The following is a 23,845-nucleotide window of genomic DNA, read 5'->3' as shown; positions in this document are numbered from 1 at the left end:
CCTCAGCATGGGTATGCCCAATAAACAGTAGGACAGATGAAGGAGTTTTCACGAGTGACACCACCGTTCCGGCACCCACCGGTATGAACGTCAGCGGGAAAATAATTGAGCCACAGACAAGGTTATAGTACCTCAGGTCCCTGGGAGCAGTCAGGGCCTGGAATAACTTAACTTCACAACTTCAGCTATACAAGGCAAAATAGACAGTCTTCCAAGTGCAGGCAAGATTAGGAATATATACAAACAATCTGGAAGATGAGTACTTCCACACAGTGATCCCAGACTTCAGGACGCCTGTGTGTGTGACAAATGTAGATGCGTACCTCCACCACAGCGGTCCCAGACTTTAGGACGTTTGGGCATGAACAATTGAGAAAGGAAGAGTACCTCTGCAGTGGGCCTTGTGTAGGAAAGACTTAGTACTTGCTTATGCTCTCTTGCTCTGGGGGTCTCACTTGCAGTTCATAGAAGCAGGCACTCTGGGAAAATCTCTCTTCCTCCTCAATGCTTCACTACAGGAGGGCTGAAGGTGCCCCTATGGAGCTGGATGTCCTGACTACGACTCCAGAAGACATATAACTCCTTTCCCACTCTCAAGCACTCACATTTATAACTTCTCTCATACCACGTGACAGGACAGAAATTGTTACATTTGCAGATAGTCAGCTCAAACTTTGCAGATGCAACACCCCAGAGGATGACCCCGGACATTTGACTGATGAGAGGAGCTGGGAGGGATAAGTGTTGGCTTGTCACGGTGGCACTTACTGGCTCCTTGTCCCGGAGGGATGACACACAGCCACAGCCATAGCAGGATTGCAGAACACCTTCAACAACCCTAGGATATGGAATGCCAATAAACGGGTGGATGGGGGTAGTAGTACTTATCACTCGGGACGCCACTGTTCAGACACACCGCTATGCTACGCAGTGGAGAAATAACACAGAGACTTGTGTATAATACCTCGGGTCCACAGGAACGGTTAGGGCCCGGTATAACTTTACTTGAATGAATAAAACTTTTACAACTGGTATTCAAGACAATGCAGGTACAAATTCTTTTAAAGTGCTAACAGACCAGAGGTCGGGGAGGATACACATTGGCTGCTGGCGCTATGATTAGCCAATCACAGGGCTCCCTTTGCTGGAGGCGGGGTATTCAAAGCCCCATCACCAGAAAGAAGTTAGGCAGGCAGATGGGGAGGACACTTGCCACAGCACCACCAGAGACCATCCAGACGCCGCGGACCAGGTAAGTATAAGCCCCCCCGCTCATCCCCCCTGAGAATAAGACACTGTGCCTTTTTGGGTGGCAAAAAATATATAAGACAGTGTCTTATTTTCAGGGAAACACAATATACATGGAAGAGTGGGCGGGCAGCTGAAAAGTGGTAACATACACTCTGTTGGCAAACATATTGGGGAGCCCACCAATCCTGTGCTGGCAGGTGAGGGGGATATACAAATCGGATGGGAAGATCTAGGGCTATTGGTTATAATGAAGTCTATCCTCAATGCCAAAGAACAATTTGGCATTACCTACCCTGCAGCAATACTTTGGTACAGCTCCATGTCTCTACCAACATGACCGAGCATCTCGTCAAACAGCACAGTGTTGAGGCTTGGTTTGAGGAGCAGAACATCCAGGCGGCAACTTACCAGCAACCTTTCACTGATACTGCGTTAGATTTTGTGGCTACAGTGCGCTCTATGCAGAGGAGTCAGGGTATCTACCGATTACAGCATGTTCTAAGCTGAAAATGCAAATAAGAGAAAAGGGTGCTATAGGTTGGCTTCACCCGGGGAGGATTTCCAGTGGAATTCCTGCACTTTGGCTGCACCGAAAAACCAGGAGCATTCCACTGGAAAAGCGCAGCTTCAAAACCCGCGGCATTTTGCAGTGGTTTGGCGGATTTCTCTCCCCATAGCGAGGAGCGAGGCCACAGTGGGAAAAAAAAAATTGACATGCTGCATCTTTTTAATCTGCACCGCAACGCCGTTTCTGCAACGGATTGGCCACCCCCTGTGGAAGAGAATTTGCAGATTCTCTTCCACATGTCTGGCTAACCCCGGGATTAGCGACTGCAGGCAGATTTGCCGCAGCGAAAATTCTACGGAAAATCCGCCCTGTGTAATCCTAGCCTTAGAAGTTGCTGCATGGCCGGACATTTGGGAGAGTGTTACTATTACGAAAAAGGGCTAGAGCCACATTTTTAGGGGGGTGGGGAGAAATATTACTAACTAGGGTCGCATAGTAGGGACTATGACTAAATGGGGCCACTATTACTAATTGTATCACTGTGTAGAACTGGTATTTGACCATTATATGGTGACTGCCTTATGTAAAACCATTGTCTCTAAGGGCTCTTTTACATGGGACAACTGTTGGACGCTCTGCTTTTACACAGGAGCGAGCATCACTGAGGAGATGAAGCAGAGGGGGCCGGATATTGTTACAGCCTGTTCACAGTAAACAGGCACCCATCATAGATGAATAAGTGCCTGCTTACATGGGATGATCATTCAGATTATGCATGCCTAATCTGGACAAAATCATTAGTCATTCAGGTGGGGTATGCATTTACACTAAACGATAATCATTAAGATTCCTGTGATCCAGCGAGAATCTGAATGATGATCCGGACGGGTAAAAGTGCCCTAAACTGTGCCATAAAAATTGGTTTATGGATTAAGTATCATTTTAGGGGTGGGTGCGATTCTTGGTTTTGCCATGAGGCCTCACCAGTTCATGACTTTTAGTAGGTCAAAGATAAGGAGATCCACATTAAATGCTGCTACTAGATCACTTAATGGAGGCTCCCAAATTGTTGTATCAAATGGTCTTTACTAGAAAAGAACATACAGCAGAATGTGTTCAAACCCCTCCAGGGTCTTCATCAGGTGCATCTATAGTAGGTCAAGAGTAGCCCTGAAGCACTTTTCAGTACCCCAATATGGTACCCCAATATGGAGCGAGGCATCTGTGGCTGGCATCTCATTACTGGGCCATTCCCAGCTACCAACACAACATAGGAAGCATTGGCGCTTTAGTACAAGGACCCCTAGAGAACAGCACTATAGGTGTGGTAACAGCTAGTTGTCAGTTTATTGAATAACAGGTAAGTATCACGTAATGTCCTATAGAAATCAGCTCAGTGCACAAAACTTGTCAGCTTGGCAAAACTGGGGTTTCTTGGCAAGGGACTCCCACCAATCTCTTACCGTATTAATGACTTCTCTTGAGGATGGGCTGTCACTTTTTTACAACCGGACAAGCCATTTAACCAAAATGTATATTGTGTGGAATACTTTTGCAGCGACCAACTACATTAGTAAATGAAGCCCGATTTGCAGTGTACAAGCAAAAGGACATTCAGTGCCTCAATCAGATGAATGGGAGCCCATGGATGCTTTCAGTATATGTCAAGAGTCAATAGCGTGTAGTGAATATGACGTGTGTGCTTGGTAGTTTAGTGAGATTCTTTATCACAGCCTCTCTCCAACCTAGATAATTTTGAAACCTCATTTACAAGGAATGCTCTAATAGGGCATGTACAACATTTTTTTCTACCTGATCCTTTAAGCAGTTGACTTTAGTCCTAGTCAGCTGTATCTATGAAAGCCTGGGGCGTTTTATTGTACAGTCTTGTTAGCCATCTGGTAACCTACAACAACATAGCAGGGAACTATCGAAAGATATCTGAGTGGATAAAAAACCATGAGCTTTTTTTCACATTGGCTCCTAGAGGGCAATAGACTGTATGCATCTCACTTTCCCACTGCTGTGATGTCTGTTGCCAGCAACTTATGACCATATTAACTCATTAAGGATTCTATCAAGGTGTAGGCACCAATTCCGTGCCTAAATATTTATCAAATCTTCTAACCTTTTCCCAGCAATATATGTGAATTGAGTATTCTATACTCTTGCATCCTTCTGATTCTTTGTGTAGTCAAATCCAAAAACAAAGTTTATTTATCAGTTAGTCAAAATGCACAAGCATCAGTGGGGAACATGATCCTTCCCACAAGTGTTATACAGTGGAAGATTCCAGAAGAACCAGCCCCATCTAGAAGGAAAAGGCATTATGGTAGCTAATAGCAGCCTTTGACTGGGTCCCCATTAACTTCGACCTCGCACAGTGTCAAGTACTCAACGCGTCCTGGGATCCCCACACTGACATACTGACCTACCATCCCGTTACAGCAAAATGGCAAGGTGGCAGATGCAAGACTGGTGACTGTGCCGCACCTGGAGGAGAAATCAGCAAGACCTTGTAGTTAGCTGCTCATTCTGCCATGATCATCATATCTTGGCCAAATTTAATCAACCAGAAAGGAAAAAAATACAAAACAGGAAATATTTACAGCAACAGTGGAAAATTATTATTGGTTGCCATATGACTTACACTGGATTTCTGTTGTTGGGGCAGTTCCTGATCCGGACTTCTGCTGCCAGCAGTCGTTCGGAACAGCAGTCCATCTTGTTTGTTAGAATGACCTTCGAGATGCTGTAGACCTTCTTGAGGTCCACCTGCCACCAGGGGTTTGATGTGTGAATGGTGTGACTACAGGATCCAACCTTGTAAGTTGTATCTTTGTTACCATCTATGGACTTGTTTGCGTATCCCATAGTTGGAAGCTGCAGGTCACTTATCTGGGTGGCTTCACCATTCAGCGCTTGATTGTTGGCTGAGGAAATAGAGTTTCAGTTATATGGAGCCAAGATGCAAGTCCCGATATCTGTTGCCCCGACATTTGTTCCTCCACAAAAGTCCTAATAGGGGACAGAAGGAGGAACATGGACTGAGAAATGGATTTGGAGAGGCAGATATGTTTTTAATAGAACATAGATCGACAGACAAGCCCAGGAAGAAGGGACACTGCCCAGGACCCACTGTGTTCTAAGTTTTCCCTACATTTGGTAGCTCAGATAATGGAATATAGCTACAAAGTGATAGCACAGCTGACACTATGATGTAAATTTAGACCTTGCTGATTGCAGAAGGGTGAAATAGAGGAGCCTCCAAGTCATCTAACCCCTGCTAACGCTGGGTTTCTTGTGTGGTGTATATAGTCCTGTGTGCAGATATAATCTCACCTCCAGATCGCAGGCTACATCCTGGTGTCTGAGCCAGAGTCAGAGCCAGAGATCCGAGCAAAAGTAGAAACATCAGAAGATCCATCCTGGAGGAAGGAAAAACACAAGGAGAATTTTACTGTAATACATTTGTATAAGGAGAAATAACTAATTTACTTTACTGAATGCAAGTTATAGCTCATGTTCCAGTTACAACCAGAGCTGCATTACTCTGATGGCTGTTAGAAAGCATTAGTACTGTGATGGCAGGCACATCGCTACCAGCTTAGTTGCTGTTGCGTGCACAGTGTCCATCATACTGCACTACATCTCCCATGATGCACATCTGCTCTGTACAGAGATGCAGCTGCAAATTATCAAACCCTATAGTCTGAGTACTAACAAGAAGCCATGGGAAATGTAAATGCAGCAGTTCCTGTGCACTTTATACAGAAATTAGCATCATATGGTGAATGGAGATGGAGCAGCCGGCAATCGTGCCATCCCGCCCGCTTCCATTCACAGTAAACAGGCCGTCATTCACCCGGACGATACGTCGTTCAGTTTTATGCCTGCAGAAGCTGAACAACAAACGAGAAGGGAACAAATTTAGTGTGAACACTCTGTGCAAATTGTCTTGTCACTAGTTATGTGTATTGCACAGCTGCAGCATGTAAGAGGTTAATGTCTGAATGTCCGGGATATGTCTGGAAAATGTAACAATTTGTGTTGTCAAGTGAGCATGCAAGATATATGTGAGGGCAAGGTGCAAGTAACAGAGTTCCATTCTAGTCAGTCAGAGAGAGAGAGTGCCAGCCACATGGGGGTACCTTCAACCCTCATGTGGTGAACAATGGAAGCAGAGGAGTGGTACCCTGGAGATTCATTCCCAGGACCCCTACCCTGAAGAGAGAGAGAGAGAGAGAAAAAGTGAGTGTGTAGAAGAGAAGGAGAGTGAGTCTGCTGTGCAGTGTCTAGAAGCTTCCCAAAAGCGAGTGTTCAGTGGAGTGTTCTTGTCCTCCTCTGGAGCGTGTGTGTCCAAGAGCAGAGTCATACAAATAACCTAACTAGGCCCGGAGTCATCCTGTGTTTCCTCCCTGATCTCCTGTCTGTTATTCAGTCAGGGCAGCATTTATCTGACTGATTTACCATGTAAGAGGGCTCTTCGGCTAGTTTCACATGGTTGATCGCGATATTGCCACAAGAAAATCACAGCAATATCGCAATTTTGCTCATGAGATGTCTGAGCATCAGCGCTGCTTTTTCTCACAAAAACATTACTGCCGCTTGCGATTTTCTCGCCCGGTGTCATCCTGTGTTTCCTCCCTGACCTCCGTCCTTGTCTTTCCTGCACTGGTATTAAGCTATCTATCTTCAATTAAAGTCCCAGTTGTTGACCGTTCCCAGCGACTGAGTTTATCAAGTTAACCGTGTATGGACTTTCTAATTTCCCGTCGGCTATCCCTTGGAGAAAGGAACGGTGGCATCACCCGTGACAGAATTCTTCAAGTCCACTACACAATTTATTCAGGTAACCCTAGCATTGCCTGGAGAGGCCTGTCAGTGCTTTGGCCAAGGATCGCATGCGTCACTCAGGGTAGGAGTTGCTAGTGCCACCGTGACAACTCTAACAGCTATTCCACCATCTCCTCAGTGGTGTGCCTTGTGTCTCAGTCCCTGCACTTACCCCTCCAACTAGTTGGCTATGATGTCACTAGCCCCACCCGCTGCTGTGGTTACTTTCACTTGGCCTCATGTTCTGGCGGCTCCTGTTCCGCTCCGTCTGATCATCTTCTCACCTGCTAATGGTTTGTGGACATTTACAGGACCTTCAGCCTGAAATAAACCTCACTGGGTCCTTCACATGAGGCTCTTTAGCGGAGGTGACGCTGATGACGTGTCTTGATGTGAGGACAGTCACAGACAGAGTGACATTGTATTGGGTTTTTAGGTGATTCATATAAACTGAGTGACAAATGAATTCATTCAGTCGGTGCTGCTTTTACACTGAATGACAGTCGTTCAGATCCTCACTGATCGTGAGAACCTGAACAATTTGTCGGCCCGTGGAAAAGAGCCATCAGCTCAGGGGTGCAGCAATGGGGATGTCATGCGCCCCAGCAGGTCTCAATGAACAAATGTCCCTTAATTGTTTTCTTTAAAATGGTTACCGTACTGTCCCTCTGACTTCAATTTGCAAATACATCATCTTATTCCTTTTGTAGAAAACTCTCAATTGCCCCTTTAATTATTGCATGATATTGCCAAAATGCGATGGTTACTAATGGACCTTGGATATAGGATTAAAGAATAAACACACTTCCTGTCGTTTAGCAGATTAAAAGTGAATAAATTCATAAAGCACTTATAATACAATCAAAATATGCATATTAATGTATATTTCTATATTATTTTCATTGGGGTTTATCAGAGATCGGTCTTCTGAATTTTAATCAGCTGAGGCTGAATGTACTCGATTTTACAACCTTATTACTGGCATTATCTTGGAAGTGGGCAAGTTCCATCATCTAAAATGGCGACGGCTCGGCTCTGCCAGGCTGACGTGATGACATCACGGACGCACGGCACGTCCCGGATGTGACGTTTCAACACATGACGAGGATTACGTCACTTCCTTTATGTGGCGATTGGCTGTGAACAGAGGGATTGACGCCGCCCTCCGGTCACCGAGTAGATGACAACACCCGCAGCTAAGCCTTTTTAAAGAGAAGACTTTGTTTAAAACAACTAATCTTTATTTCTTATTTATTCCTAAAACTAATACACTTAGGGCACAATCACTGACATGAAAAGTGTAACAATAATGCATAAAATGTATCGCGACCAAAGGATCATGAATACCTCCTCATGCCAAGAAAGTGGGACAGACACTAACAATTAACATAAAATTAGTCACTAGGACCGGTTATGAATTCGGCCTTTTAGTATCTGAATGAAATTCTGAAGTCAGTAATAAACATCTTCATATCTCTCATATATTGCTGTGCATAGGTGTGTACACTTCTTTTATGCGGCGACTGGCTGTGAACAGCGGGATTGACGCCGCCCTCCTGTCACCGACTAGATGACAACACCCACAGCATTAAAGGTCCCCGTTGCGATCGTTAAGATCGGCTGATTACCAGTAAATGCCTGCGACTTAGAATCGTCATAACAGGGGTTACGATCGCCTTTAAAGCATCCCGCCCTAAAGCTGCACGCCATGCCGCTATTGTTTACATCAGAAGTAAGTGATGATAGGTTAACTTACCTTAGCCGACTCCCTCAGGGAGGGGCTTGGGACGCAATAAAGGTAGGGCTGAGCCGGCCACCACCTCATTCCCTCGCCTACCATCAAGGCTATGGGTCACATCTCTCCTTTATTATTTTTGATCTGCAATTATTAGAAAGTAGGGTATTTCTGAATAACTTAAGCTCTCAGCGATATATTATCACTTTCTATTTCGATTGGGCTAGCACCGCTGGGGGTCTCTGTCCTTAAGAATACTGAGCTTTGATCTCAGTTTTAATTAAGAGCTGCGGAATGATGCAATGATATAGCTAGGCACCATCCACCAACCTAACCCAGAGATTAATTCCCCTACCTTGCCAATAGAAAAACGTCTGGGGTCTCATAATCTGAGAACCCCGTAAATAGACTTGAGAGTGTGCATGACAATTGACGGATTATCTACTCCGTCCATACTAGCACTAAGACTGTACCATTTAAGTGTGGCTACCTGAATAATTCTATAGGTCACAATCATCTTGTGGAAATCAGCTCAAATTTTTCTCCTGAAGATCCACACGCATAATGTGGTGAAACGCGTTGAGAGCGGTTTATCTGAGCGATTAAATGAGACTCCATCTAGTCTTTCTTTACACACAGCCTTGATCACTTTATTGCGGGCTGGAAGTTAAAGAATTCATGACGGTAGAGTCTGTGGAGTCTGTGATAAACATCAAAGGCATGAACAAATAATTGAAGATAACATAAATCACTTCTTGCCATTCATTACGGTGTGGGAGCCACGAAAGGTCTCCTTTAGGCAATCACCTATGGTGGTTTGTGATAAAGTTGGATCAAACACTAGAAAGACCTCAGTGTACACACCTATGCACAGCAATATATGAGAGATATGAAGATGTTTATTACTGACTTCAGAATTTCATTCAGATACTAAAAGGCCGAATTCATAACCGGTCCTAGCGACTAATTTTATGTTAATTGTTAGTGTCTGTCCCACTTTCCGGGCATGAGGAGGTATTCATGATCTTTTGTTCGGGATACACTTCATGCATTAGGCTGGTTGCACACGGCCATGACGGGCTCCACAAGCAGAATTCCGCAGCGGAGCCCGTCACGGCGCCCCCCCAGAGACCCCATACTTACCTCCGGATCCGCCGCCCGACGTCCCGCATGACGCCTTGGCACGCATGCGCAATAGAGCTTGTGATGCGGCGGCCGCATCATATGACGCTACTGGCGGTGGTCGGGGAAGCAGTTTCACGCTATCTTCTGCTGTGCTGCAACGAAAGATAGCGTGACGGACGGCTTCCATTGCAGACAACGCATACGTTCGCGGCAAATAGAACATGCTGTGGGTGAGGACGGGTGATTTTACGGTGCGGAATTCGGCGGTGGAATTCCACACCGTGAGCATTGTGCTATTAGGTTCAATTAGGAAATCCGCCCGTGTGCAGTCACCCTTATTGTTACACTTTTCATGTCAGTGATTGTGCCCTAAGTGTATTGGTTTTAGGAATAAATAAGAAATAAAGATTACTTGTTTTAAACAAAGTCTTCTCTGTGAAAGAACCATACAACAGAAGAATTAAGGGCATCTCGTTCTGTCCAGGGCTTTAGTTAGTTGACATTGTATAATTGAAAAGGTTTTCTTTTACCAGGTTGGTGCACTTTATAGTTAACCGCTCCAACTTTTTCAACAATTTCATATGGCCCTTGCCACTTGGCAAAAAACTTACTCTCTGCCGTGGGTATTAAACCCAGTACCCAGTCTCCCGGCCTGAATTGTCTAATTCTCACATCCCTGTTATAAACCCTTGCTTGGTTTTCTTGAGCAGTAAGGAGGTGTTCTTTCACAATAGGCATTACTTCTGAAATCCTTTCTGCATTTGGGAAATGTGCTCTAATACACTTTTGTGAGGGGTAACCTCGGTTTCCCAAGTTTCTTTAGCCACATCAAGCAATCCAGGTGGGTGCCAATTATATAATAACTCAAATGGTGAGAACCCAGTGGATGCTTGAGAAACTTCTCTAATGGAGAAGAGTAGGTAGGGCAGTAAATAATCCCAGTCATGGCCGTCCTTCTCAACCACTTTCCTTAACATACTCTTGAGTTTTATTAAATCGTTCCACTAGACCATCGTTCTGGGAATGATAAACTGAGGTGCACAGTTGCTTGATTCCTAACAGTTTACATAACGCTTTCATAACCTTGGACATAAACGGTGTTCCTTGATCTGTTAATACTTCCTTAGGAATGCCGGTTCTAGTGAACATGGAAAACAATTCTTTTGCAATGGATTTGGATACCGAGTTGCATAGTCTAGTATTACCAAAATGTATTGGTGACCTCTAGCAGATTTTAATAATGGTCCTACAATGTCCATAGCAATACGGTCAAATGGTACCTTGATTATCGAGGGCAATCGGTGAGGTTAGCTGGCATAGGGGACAGCTCTGGCAAAAATTCAAGATTTCTTTGTGACATCCGGGCCAAAAGAATCTCTGCAGAATACGTTCCTGCATTTTATTGACCCCCAAATGGCCTCCCAAGACATGAGAGTGGGCCATGTTTAATACTGTGCGTCTATAACAACTCGGGACCAGAAGCTGTTCCACCACCTCGTCTCTAACTTTTATTACCTGATACAACATGCCCTGATTCACAGCGAAATGAGGGAACCGATTCTCAGCCCCAGGATTTTGGCGGACCCCATTCACCACAGACACATTTTTGCGAGCATTTTCCAAGGTTAGATCAGTCAGTGGTTCGGTACCAAAATTGTCCTGTGACACCCCCAAATCAAGTATAGCGCGATTTTGTGGTAGCTCCTCCTCTTTATCCCCTATTAACACTGTCCAGGGAAATTCTGTTAACTTGACCGGGGTCTCTACCCCAGTTTCTGAAGTAGTATCACAAGATCCTATAGGACCCTCAAGGCCCCTGGGAAGTGTAACTCGAGCCCACAAATCCCAGAATAGCGGAAAGTCTCTCCCAATTATAGTGGTGTGCACCAGATTTCCCACTACCCCAACTTTATGGGGGACCACCCTACATTCGGTATTTATAGACACTTGAGCCACAGGATAGTCCTTTGTATCCCCATGAATACACAGTACCCTCATGCGTTCCTGTGGAATCAACACAAGGGGTAGGGAGGCAGAAACTAAGGTGAACAAACTCCCCGAGTCCAGAAGACTATTGACTACAATGGAAGCCGTCCACGTACCCGGAGCATATAGGACAGCAAATAGCTGTGGTGAAATGCCGCGGATTTCCGCCGCGTTTTACGCAGCGGAAATCCAGACTGCATGCAGACAGCTGTGTCGGATTCCGCTGGGAAAATTCTACAATTCCCTGCAGGGATCAGCGCGGCACTCTCCTCTGCCATGGCTCCGGCTCTTTGACATGCTGGCTGCCGGCCAGCCGGCGCATGCGCAGGGTGGAGCCAGCGGCGGGGGAATGACATTGCCGGAGCCAGCGGCCGGGGAGTGAGCCCCGCACAGAAGTAGAGAACGCTGTGATTTGTTTTCCATATGTGATTTCATGTGGACAAATCGCGGCCGTCTGCCTAGGATTGCGTTTTCTAACGCAATCCTATGGCAGGTTCCACGGGCAGAAATTCTGCGGTAAATCCCACTGCGGAATTTCCGCCCGTGTGCAGGGGGCCTAAGGAATCACTAAACTGATCGAATTCGGCCTTCTTAAAGTTTAGTATTTTTTGTAGCTCCCATATAATCTCACTTTTGAAGGTCATTATTTCCCAGGTTCCGCCCAACCTGTACTCGGCATACTTGCAGTAAAGGGGACCCTGGTTGAAGGACCTGGGGGGGGGGGGGGCTGACTCTAGTGAAGCTGGGACTTGGGTTGGGTTAGGCGCTTTGGGGGTGGGGCTTTTGTATGACCTGATTGGTGGGCGGGAAGATGAATGAGCTGAAGCTGTGCTGTGTGCAGCTTAGGCAAAATACATGTGTGTTTGAAATGAAAACGATGAGGTGGACTTCATGGGATTAATAGATTATTAATGCAATTTATTTAGCTAACAGATAATATACGAGGACAGTAGCTAACAGATAATATACAACAACAGCAGCTAACAGATAATATACGAGGACAGCAGCTAACAGATAATATACAACAACAGCAGCTAACAGATAATATACGGCGACAGCAGCTAACAGATGATATACGAGGACAGCAGCTAACAGATAATATACAACAACAGCAGCTAACAGATAATATACAAGGACAGCAGCTAACAGATAATATACGGCGACAGCAGCTAACAGATAATATACGAGGACAGCAGCTAACAGATAATATACAACAACAGCAGCTAACAGATAATATACAAGGACAGCAGCTAACAGATAATATACAAGGACAGCAGCTAACAGATAATATACGGCGACAGCAGCTAACAGATAATATACGGCGACAGCAGCTAACAGATAATATACAACAACAGCAGCTAACAGATAATATACAACAACAGCAGCTAACAGATAATATACGGCGACAGCAGCTAACAGATTATATACGAGGACAGCAGCTAACAGATAATATACAACAACAGCAGCTAACAGATAATATACAAGGACAGCAGCTAACAGATAATATACGGCGACAGCAGCTAACAGATGATATAGACGACAGCAGCTAACAGATAATATACGGCGACAGCAGCTAACAGATGATATAGACGACAGCAGCTAACAGATGATATAGACGACAGCAGCTCACAGATGATATAGACGACAGCAGCTCACATCTGAGTCAACATATTAAAATGGGCTAAATCACATGTTGCAGCATATCTTTCACACCACGTGAATTCATCCAGGTACCTGGGAATCATGTATTTTTGTGCCGTTCATGCGCTTGAACACCGATTTTGCTCGTTTCCAATAATTTTCATTGTTGTTGGTATGAGCGCCCATGAGCGGATCGACCCTAATGTCTGCTGTGATTGACAGTTTGATGAGAGTCATTATTTGGCAGTTGTGCGATGTTTCGATATGCTGCCCATTCGTCAGACATTATCATTGATTCTGGAGCGATGACTCGCGGAATTATTGGCAGCAAAGTCGCTGCATCTCTTTTCGTGATAAAATTGCTGAAACCTTTTCGATTCTCAACATCATAGGCTCCAAAAACCCATCTGTCCTGATGTTGCAAGTTGCGGCGGTGATGATACTTTGCTTACACTAGAAGAGACTTGTCAATTTGCACTTCTTTTCCTGGACCGCCAAGCTGAAGAGGCTCCGCTAATAACTTCCAGGAGCATACATCTCTGGAGTATTGATAATAGTCCACTGCAGTATGCACCGCAATATCCAAATGCTGCATTGTTGTTTGCTGAGGCGTTTCAGTCACCCAATAGAACACTAAATATAGGAATTTGGCTGGCGCAATCTTGGCTCCTTCAATCAAACTATCTTTCAAGAGAGCTTCTGCAGCCGGACATCTCCACACATAACCACTAAGTTTACTGGAATCTTTTGTTTGTGAATCTTCCCGTTGACAAGGAATTAGAGATGAGCGAGTATACTCGCTAAAGGCAATTGCTCGAGCGAGCATTGGGCAGGGAGCTGCGGGGGAGAGCGGAGCGGAACGGAGGGGAGATCTCTCTCTCCCTCTCTCCCCCCCGCTCCCTCCTGCTGACAGCCGCTACTCACCGCTCCCCCGCGCCGGAACCCGAACCTTTCATCTCGAGCGGGCAGGTACTCGATAAAGGCAATGCTCGCTCGAGCAATTGCCTTTACGGAGTATACTCGCTCATCTCTACAAGGAATACATTCTACCTTCCTGTGTAGAATGTTGTGACTGCGCAAGTATTCAATAGCTGATAAATCATCCTTACAAACCCGATTCATTTCAAATACATTAATTTTCGCTTCTGCACACATTTTTCTGTCACTATGGGACATGGGTGGGGTTTGGGGGCGGGGCTTGGATAATCGCTTGGGCGGGAACCTAACGATCGCATCATAGAAAACCCCACCCCCAAAGCTCCTAACCCAACCCAATTCCCAGCTACAGTAGAGCCAGCCCTGCCCCTCGCAGGTCCTTCAACCACGGTCCCCTATACTGCAAGTATGCCCTGCACTCTTGTTATTCTGTCAGGTCTGTTGGTTAATATTAAAGGGGTTGTCCCGCGAAAGCAAGTGGGGTTATACACTTCTGTATGGCCATATTAATGCACTTTGTAATGTACATCGTGCATTAATTATGAGCCATACAGAAGTTATTCACTTACCTGTTCCATTGCTAGCGTCCTCGTCTCCATGGTGCCGTCTAATTTCAGCGTCTAATCGCCCGATTAGACGCGCTTGCGCAGTCCGGTCTTCTCCCTGGTGAATGGGGCCGCTCGTGCCGGAGAGCTGGTCCTTGTAGCTCCGCCCCGTCACGTGTGCCGATTCCAGCCAATCAGGAGGCTGGAATCAGCAATGGACCGCACAGAGCCCACGGTGCACCATGGGAGAAGACCCGCGGTGCATCTTGGGTGAAGATCCCGGCGGCCATCTTGCTAGGATAAGGAAGAAGTCACCGCAGCGCGGGGATTTGGGTAAGTACTAAACGGGTTTTTTTTTTAAACATATGCATTGGGTTTGTCTCGCGCCGAACGGGGGGGCCAATTGAATAAAAAAAAAAACCCGTTTCGGCGCGGGACAACCCCTTTAAGTCCAAAATGGCCATCCCTCTAGTCAGGTCCTGTACAAGTTGGGTAAGGTAATTATCTTAAGTTGCTACCTGTATGAGATGCGCAGGTTTCAGCTTCCCAGTTCATATCCGGATAGTTAAAATCCCCCATAATAGTTAACTCATTGTGATTCGCTGTTTCATCTATTTGTCTCAGTATGTTTTCATTTTCTGAATTGAATGTATGTAAAAGTTTTGTTGGTATAATCAATTTTTTGTGCCTCACTTTTAATTTTGCCCAGGGCCAAACATTGTCTGAAACCGGCTACAATTAGCCTCAACATCGACTAATGCCTTTTGAGCGATAATCGTTGTGTGCATTTACAGGGCAAGGTGATCGCTCAAACGGTACTTTGACAGTTTTGAGCGATCACTTTGCGCTCTGAGCGGGGCCGCTTGTCTTCTGCATCCAGCTGTTCTCTTCTCGGAGCGCTCAGCTGGTATACAGCTGAGCGCTCCGAGCGGGATATGCTGAACACAGCTTGAGTGCTGTGTTCTTCATACCCTGGCTGTGTTCACAGAGCACTCAGCTGGTATACAGCTGTGCGCTCTGTGCGGAGTATACAGACCCCAGCTGGAGTGCTGTGTTCTTCATACTCCAGCTGTGTTCACAGAGCATGCATAAAACAGTGCTACAGCTGTGTTCTGCATACCCCGGCTGTGTTCATGGAGCAGGATACCAGCTGAAACAATAGTATCAGCGGTATCCCACTGTGAAGTCCTGATAAGGCTGATCATTCTTTCAGCATGCTGAAAGAGAATTATCAGCGACTCGTTAACGGAAACTGCACGATGTTCGTGCAGTTAGACCCAACGATTCTCGCTAAAAAACAGCTTTGAGAGATTTTTGAGCGAGAATCGTTGTGTCTAAACCAGCCTTAGAACATATATTGCGTGGTAATTCTTTTTGCAGTGGCCAACTATGTAGGAAAGTGCATTCTATTTTGCTTTCCTATACAGCATACCAGCAAAAGGACACTGACGGCCTCCATCAGGTGATGAGATCTTATTGATGAGATCTTATTGATACATTCAGCATATGCGTGAGGAACTTTCCCAGCACCCATACCAAATGTAAACAAAATGTGTAATGAACATGAGATGACATACGGACGTTCTCGGTAGTTCAATGATAGAGATGCTTTTTTTCACAGCTCTCCATTCTGACTAATAATAATAATAATCTTTATTTGTATAGCGCCAACATATTCTGCAGCGCTTACAAAGACAGGGGGAATACAGAAAGACAAAAGTACAAAAATTACAGAACCATGGTTACATAGTAATCAGTTGAAGGAAACAATAGGGGTGAGGGCCCTGCTCCAACGAGCTTACATACTACAAGTAATGGGGTAATACAGAAGGTAAAGGGGCTGGAGATGTGCACGGTATGGCGAGGTGGAGTGAGGGATGCTGTACACATAGACAATGGTCAGACATTTAGCTGTGTGATGGCAGAATCGGTATGATTGCAGGAGCAGTTTATGATGGCTAGCAGGGGTTGCAGTCAGTAGGTCAGGGAGCATGTTATCAGGGGGGTACAAAGGAGTTTGTTTAGGGTATGCGGTATGCCTCCCTGAAAAGGTGCATTTTTAGAGCATGCCTGAAGTTTTGCGAGTCCTGTATTGCCTGGGTAACCTTTGGTAGTGCATTCCAGAGGACTGGTGCTGCTCTGAAGAAGTCTTGGAGGCAGGAATGAGAAGTTTGAGTTAAAGGGGTGCGCAGTTTAGTTTCGTTAGCAGAGCAAAGAGCCTGGGCTGGGTGATGGATTTAGATGAGGGAGGCAATATAGGGGGGCGCTGCGCTGTGGAGGGCTTTGTGGATGAAGGTAGCGAGTTTAAATTGAATTCTGTATTTAACGGGCAGCCAGTGCAGTGACCGGCACAGGGCAGAGGCGTCCGAGTAGCTACTGGACAGGAAGATGAGCCTGGCTGATGCATTCAGGATGGATTGGAGAGGATAGAGTCTGGTGCAGGGGAGGCCGATCAGCAACGAGTTGCAATAATCGAGACGTGAGTGGATGAGGGCAACAATAAGCATTTTTAGCGTGTCCACGGTGAGAAAAGAGCGGATTCTTGCGATGTTCTTGAGGTGCAGCTGACATGTTCGGGCCAGAGATTGGATGTAGGGGGTAAATGATAGATCAGAGTCAAATATGACGCCAAGGCAGCAGGCATACTGTCTGGGAGTTATTGTGGCACCACACACTGAGATGGAGATGTCAGGATGAGGTCGGTTAGTGGAGGGTGGAAACACTAGTAGGTCAGTTTTAGAGAGGTTTAGTTTTAGGTAGAGAGAGGATATAGTGTTAGAGTCAGCGGGGAAGAGGTGTATAGCTGGGTGTCGTCAGCATAGAGGTGGTATTGGAAGCCAAATCTCCTGATGGTTTGTCCAATAGGGGCTGTGTAGATAGAGAAAAGGAGGGGGCCGAGGACCGAGCCCTGGGGGACCCCAACAGCAAGGGCAAGAGGAAGAGAGGTAGATCCAGCAAAGGAGACACTGAAAGAGCGGTCATTGGATACCTTTGTAAGAGCAGTTTCTGTCGAGTGTTGTGGTCGGAAGCCAGACTGAAGGGGGGTCTAGGAGACAGTTCTCTGATAGATAGCTTACAAGGCGGGAGTAAACTAGGCGTTCTAGTAGTTTGGAGATGAAGGGGAGGTTTGAGATGGGTCAGTAATTGGCAGCATCAGTCGCATCAAGAGTCGGCTTCTTTAGCAGTGGGGATATGATTGCATGTTTGAAAAAAGAGGGAAAGATGCCAGAGGTCAATGAGAGGTTGAATATAGTGGTGAGATGGGGGATGTCCACTGGGGAGAGTAATTGAGAAACCCTATTTATTAACAAGAAATATTCTAATAGGGTGTGTACAAATGGGTTTTCTAACCAACCCTTCAAGACATTAACTTTAGTCCTAGTCAGTTGTATCTGTGCTAGCCTGGAGTGTTTTAATCCACACAGTCTCGTTATTGTTATTTTGACAATATACAGTAACATATTGAGAAACTGAAGGAAGATCTTGTTTTTATATTGACCTCTAGAGGGCAGCAGAGAATACACATCTCACTTTCCCATTGCTGTGAAAACTGAATATTTCAAGTTCCTTAGGATCATGTTCACACATCAAGGATTCTGTCAAGATTTTGGTGCCTGTTCTGCACCTAAATATTGACCAAATTCACAAACCTTTCACAGGCAATATTTGTGAATGCAGTATTTTATACCCTTCCATTGTTGTAATACTGTGTGTTTCTTTCATTTTTTTTCTCTGTGGTTGTTATTTCCAAAAATTTAAAAGTTTGGTGATAGAAGTAAAGTGAAAGTTTATTTATCAATTGCCAAAAGACACAAATCTCTGTGCAAAAAAATGCTCTTTCTAACCTCAAATAAGTGTTCATACAACAGAAGATTCCAGAAGAACTTGTCACAGCAGAAAGTATAAATCTGATAGTAGCTAATGGCAGCCTTTGACTCGGTCCCCATAAACTTCGACCTCGCACAGTGTCAAGTACTCCGAGCGTCCTGGAATCACCACGCTGATGTACTGACCTACCATCCCGTTACAGCAGAATGGCAAAGTGGCAGATGCAAGACTGGTGACTGTGCCGCACCTGGAGGAGAAACCAGCAAGACATTGTAATTATCAGCTGCTCAATCTGCTTATTTGTCACGTGTACACCAAGTTTAATCAAAACCAGAAACAACTGGACAGAGACAGTAGCACAAATGACTGCAAAGAGAGATGGAATAATTGCAATTGGGATATTGTGGGAAGCCAAAAAACTGGACATTGTGGGCAGACACCAGATGGAACATTGTGGAGAAATTCAAGATGGGACAATGTGGAAGAACACCAGATGGGACAATATGGTTTTTGCTGCAAAACTAGAAAATTAGTATTTGGTGCCAGAGGTGACCAACTTACACTGGGTTGTTGTTGTCGGGGGAGTTCCCGATCCGGACCTGGGCTCCAAGCAGTCGATCCGAACAGCAGTCCAACCTATTTGTTATGATGACCTTTGAGATGCTGTACACCTGTTGGAGGTCCACCTGCCACCAGGGATTTGGTGTCTTAGTAGTGTGAGTACAGGATCCATCCTTGTAAGTTGTGTCTTTGACATCATCTATGGCATTTTTTGCGTATCCCATTGTAGGAAGCTGCAGGTCACTTATCTGGGAGGCTACACCATTCAGCGCTAGATCATTGACTGAGGAAATAAGAAGAGTTTAAGTTATATGGAGTTGAGATGTAAGTCCCGATGTCCTGTTTCCCTGACGTCTCTTCCTCCCCATAAATCCCAATAGAGGTAGAAGAAGGAACGAGGACAGAGAAATGGAGGTAAAGACGCAAATGTGTTTTTAATAGAACATATAGATCCACAGACAAGATCAGAAAGAAATGGTGCTGCCCAGAACCTGCTCTATTCTAAACCCCAACCCACCCAATCACCTTTTTTTTACCACTCCCAACCCTAATAATGGGTGTATTTATTTTTGTTACAAGTGAATGAGAATTCTGAATGTTCTGCTCACATCAAGAAATGTTTTTGAATATAAAAGCTACAGTGAGAAGCACAAGAAGACAACGTGACCCAACAGAACAAGGAAAATGCTGAGTGGGTGCAGCATGTGGTGTGATTGTGTGATGCAGGAAGGCTCTAGTACCTTGTTGTACCACCTCTAGCTTCAATACAAGATGTGATACGGGTGGGCAGGGAGTCTCTAGTACCCTGTTGTACTGCCTCTAGCTTGGATACTAGATGTGATACGGGCGGGTATAAAGTTATACAGTTTAAGTATGGTCTCTTGCAGCATATCACTCCACATTTGCTGTAACTAGGCAGGGGGCAGTGTGCTGCTTTACAGCAAAGGCAGGATTGAGGTGCTCACCCCGAGGTCTCCAGACATGAATATGGACATTGACAGTGCCCAAACTAAACCTGGATTTGTCACTGAAGACAACCAGGTTCCACTGTGTAGCAGTCCAATTTCGTTGTTCACGACACCACTGCAAACGGAGGCAACGGTGGGTGTCAGAGGCCGTACAGGTAATGGGTGCCGTGAGACCAAATGTCCTTCAGCCAAGTGCCTGGAAATAGTTTCGACAGACATAAGGTGTAACGATGGCGCCACCTGTCTGTGGATGGCCGAAAACTAAACAGTTGGAGCTGCTCATGCCTGTTAGACAATCAGATGATCCTCTCTACTGGTGGTGTGTCGGGGGATCCTGAGCCCTTTCACCTTTGTATGTGTCCTCACACATCTACTGGTCCCAACACCTCTTAACAGTCTGGTCAGAACAGCCGTTGGGAACAATTCGTCATTTCAACCCTCCAGTTTCTCCAATAATGCGCCCCTCTCAGACTCTGGTAACGGGGTGACATCTCTTTCCTGCGTTGTAGAGGCGTCCAGTGGTCAACAAGCTCTACACAAGCGATAGAAGAGGTCACTACACACAAGGAGCCACTGACAGCCTTTTATAGGCCAAGGGTGGGGCCACTTCTAGGGCCTCTGGTGGCAAGACCGTTCATCTAATCACCCCACAACTCTCAGCATTTACATATCTGCCTAAGAAAGAACTGCATGCCACGTTTTGCCTCAAAACGACAACTTTTTCTAGGGGTGCAATTTTTTTTGACAAAGAGTGTAATACCACAGCTGATACCTTGATGTATGTTTAGACCTTGTTAGGTACAGGAGAGTGGAGCAGAGGAGCCTCCAGGTCATCTAACCTGTCTGCTCCTGCCAACCTTGGGTTATATGTGTGGCACATGAAGGTTACAGCCCTGCATGCAGATATAATCTCACCTCCAGATTGCAGACTACATCCCGGAGTCTGAGCCTGAGTCAGAGCCAAAAATCCGAGCAGAAGCAGAGACGTCAGAAGAGCCATCCTGGAGGAAGAAGAGAAACACAAAAACGGAGGAAAATTTTACCAAATGCAATAAATCTCTATATATAATTACATATGTAGTAAATCACTTTGTTTTACTGATCCTGAGTAATATTTTATGCTGTAGTCACAACCAGAGCTGCATTGGAATGTGTTAGCACTGTGGTGGCTGCTGTCGTGCAGTATGATGGACACTGTGCACACTACATTTCCCAGTCTCTTTGCCGGTGCTCTTTTCTTAACAGGCTTATTTTTTGGTGGTATTTCTTAGGCCCAATGTCCACGTGCAGATTTTAATTATAAAATCCACACGTGTTTCCTGTGCGGGAGATCTGCACCTCTTGTTGCCCATAGGGATGCATTAGCATCCGCATGGCAAGTAAAAGCATATGGATGTGATCTTTTTTTTTACCAGCGGGAGGATCTCACATGCAGGAAGAAATTGCAGCATGCTCCACTTTCCTGCGGATCCCAATGGAAGCCATCCCCACCGTGGCACACCCGCAGCTGTCACTGTGGCTGTGCCACGGGAAAGCAGGTGATTCAAAAAAAAAAAGAAAGCACTGCGCATGTGCTGGGCTCGTCGCCGAGTGCTCCCAAAAGAATCCGCCGTGCTGAGAAAAGATGATCCGCCTGGCTCAGTGGAGACCTGCGCTGGATCCGGAGAGGTAAGATACTGTCTTTTCCTCTCCATGTCCGCGGGCATGCACAGATACCACTACAGGATTCAGCAGTGGAATCCGTGCGTGCAAGTAGACATGGTATCAGATGAACGTGGTTTTCTCCTGTTATGTGGCCGTGAAAATCATGGCCACATAACTGGGCAAAACAAAACCACTCATTTCAATTGATTGCAATGGTTTCGTTTTCACGATCGGGATTCTAGTCCATTAATTGTATGGCCGATACAAGATAGGACCTGTAGTGAATACTGCATGCGTGAAAGATCGGACAGCCCCGATCTTCCTGCGTGGTTTTTCAAATTCCTGAGCGGAGTTTGAATAGTCGGCGATGTGAAAAAAAAACCTTGTTCAGACCACAACTACGGTCTGTACTGGCGAGCATAGTTGCGCCTACGGCCATCTGGGACGGCTCTAAGAGCAACTTGCAAAAACACCCCCAGACTCAAAAAGTGCAATAAAGCTGTATTCACACAGACAATTTCCCCCCTCAAGTTCTGTGCTAGTCTAAGATAGACAGGACTTGCATGGAAAAGAGAATCCATGCATTTGAATGGGTTAATTTACACATGCGGGTTTTCACTGATATTCCGAGCTTGAAAAATCGCTGCATGTTTTATTTTTGTGCGAATCTTGTTCAATAATCGCCTATAAATTTCTATTGGAGCATTAAAAAAAATGGATTGTACTCGAATGCCATGTGAGTTCATGCGAGTGCGATCTGTTTTTAACGCATGTTATGATGACCAAATGAAAAAAAAACTAAGAAGTGCAGATCAGTGAAAACGTGCATAAAAAACTGATGTAAAATTTATGCAAATAGTGCATAAAAATGACAAAAAAAACCACATGAGAATTGCATTAAAGTTGCACGGAAAGTGGTCATTCTTTCACTGACTAAAATCGTGGTCACCCATATGAGTACGTTCTAAAAGAACGAAAAATGGCGCTAAAAATTTGTGATGTTTGTAGGGCGTTTCATATTTTACTATTGACCTATAACAAACAAGAAGAAATGAAAGCTGAGCTTTAGGCCGGCTTCACTTGAGTGTAAGCACTATTGCGCATGCCTTAGCGCAACCCTTTGCACTATGAACGAAGCTTTTTTTGCATGAGAATCTGCAGGTAACTTGCAGATTTTGATGCAAAATTTACCACGGCTTGTGTTGTGTCGTGCGTCCTATTCTGTCCCGCGTGGAAGGTCCCTTATCCTGTATTCACCTGTTTAGACTCTTTAGATTGCAATGTCTGATAATAGGAAACAATACATCTACAGCCTGGACTGGCTGATAGCAGAGAAAAATAGATTGCACTTACCCATATAACAAATGTAGAAATGGACTGCAGGAAACCTGTAATATTCACACGGCATAATGGAGCTCCCCCTGTAGTCAGCGACTAATTCCTGCAGATTGTTCTCATATACAGACTGTACTCACCTGAGAAGGATCCTGCATCCTCTATGACTTGAGCAGCCTCTGTCCGGAGTATTTATATCTTATTATGTTCCAGATCCACCTCCCCCTCTGACCACAGGAACACAATGTCTGTCCAATGAATTCACCCCCTGAAGCAAGATTTCCTCACCACTTATAAAAACCAACCAGACTCGTCCATCTGCTGCGGAGGTCATCGGGACATCATTACCCCCCTAATCATTGCCCTGTGGATCCTCATCATATTGTTATAGTAAGTGGGTAGAGGATTTTGTGGGGCCCTACGGACCTTATAGTATATGTACAATTACACAAGTTCTCCCACTTCCAGTTGTTGTTGACCTATCCTAAGTACAGGTCAGTGGTGGCGAACCTATTGCATGCATGCCACAGGGGGGCATTCAGAGCCCTCTCTGTGGGCACGCATGCTGTTCATTACTAGTACTATTGGAATAAGGTGACCAGACATCCCAATTTAGGCAGCATAGTCCTGCTTTGGGATGCCCAGGGTCCCTAAGTGGAACAGCCTTTTTTCTCGCTTTTTAGACAACTGTCCCACTTTTATTCTGCGTTCGAGATGTCAGGTCACCATGAAAGTGATTACCAGCTGGAGTACTGCAGCTTCCCGGCTGGTAATCACTTAGTATTGCTGCTGCGGATGCACACACTAACAACAGTGTGTTCAACCGGGATCCCCCTCCCTTGACCTCTCCTCCTTGGTTCCACAGGAGGAGAGTAGAAGGGAGGAGAAGTCCAGGCTCACACACTTCTGCCACAGCAGTGCCAAGCAGAGGAGCAGCGGCATTTTG

The 23,845-nt window shown here is 45.5% G+C and overlaps 2 protein-coding genes across 3 annotated transcripts; both read right to left on the bottom strand.

Annotated features, from left to right (window-relative positions):
- Nucleotides 1-4,094: 4,094 nt before the first annotated feature.
- LOC136578292 (fucolectin-3-like) lies at nucleotides 4,095-5,186 on the bottom strand. The gene is made up of 3 exons (XM_066578246.1): nucleotides 5,102-5,186; nucleotides 4,410-4,692; nucleotides 4,095-4,252 (listed from the first exon to the last, which is right to left on the bottom strand). The coding sequence occupies exons 1-3, from the start codon at nucleotides 5,184-5,186 to the stop codon at nucleotides 4,096-4,098; spliced, it is 525 nt and encodes a 174-aa protein (XP_066434343.1). The 3' UTR covers nucleotide 4,095.
- A 13,147-nt stretch (nucleotides 5,187-18,333) lies between these two features.
- On the bottom strand, nucleotides 18,334-23,138 carry LOC136578290 (fucolectin-4-like). Of its 2 annotated transcripts, none has more exons than XM_066578238.1 (4): nucleotides 23,040-23,138; nucleotides 20,836-20,921; nucleotides 18,953-19,235; nucleotides 18,334-18,638 (listed from the first exon to the last, which is right to left on the bottom strand). In XM_066578238.1, the coding sequence occupies exons 2-4, from the start codon at nucleotides 20,918-20,920 to the stop codon at nucleotides 18,482-18,484; spliced, it is 525 nt and encodes a 174-aa protein (XP_066434335.1). In that variant the 5' UTR covers nucleotide 20,921; nucleotides 23,040-23,138; the 3' UTR covers nucleotides 18,334-18,481. The 2 variants fall into 2 exon arrangements, with proteins under 2 accessions (XP_066434335.1, XP_066434334.1); XM_066578237.1 differs by having other exon boundaries at nucleotides 22,918-23,075.
- Between the last annotated feature and the right edge of the window lie 707 nt (nucleotides 23,139-23,845).

This window comes from Eleutherodactylus coqui, chromosome 9 (genome assembly GCF_035609145.1).
Source record: "Eleutherodactylus coqui strain aEleCoq1 chromosome 9, aEleCoq1.hap1, whole genome shotgun sequence".
Lineage (NCBI taxonomy): Eukaryota > Metazoa > Chordata > Amphibia > Anura > Eleutherodactylidae > Eleutherodactylus > Eleutherodactylus coqui.
Note: the sequence above shows the minus strand (reverse complement) of the source record. Positions and strands in the feature narration are given on the sequence as shown.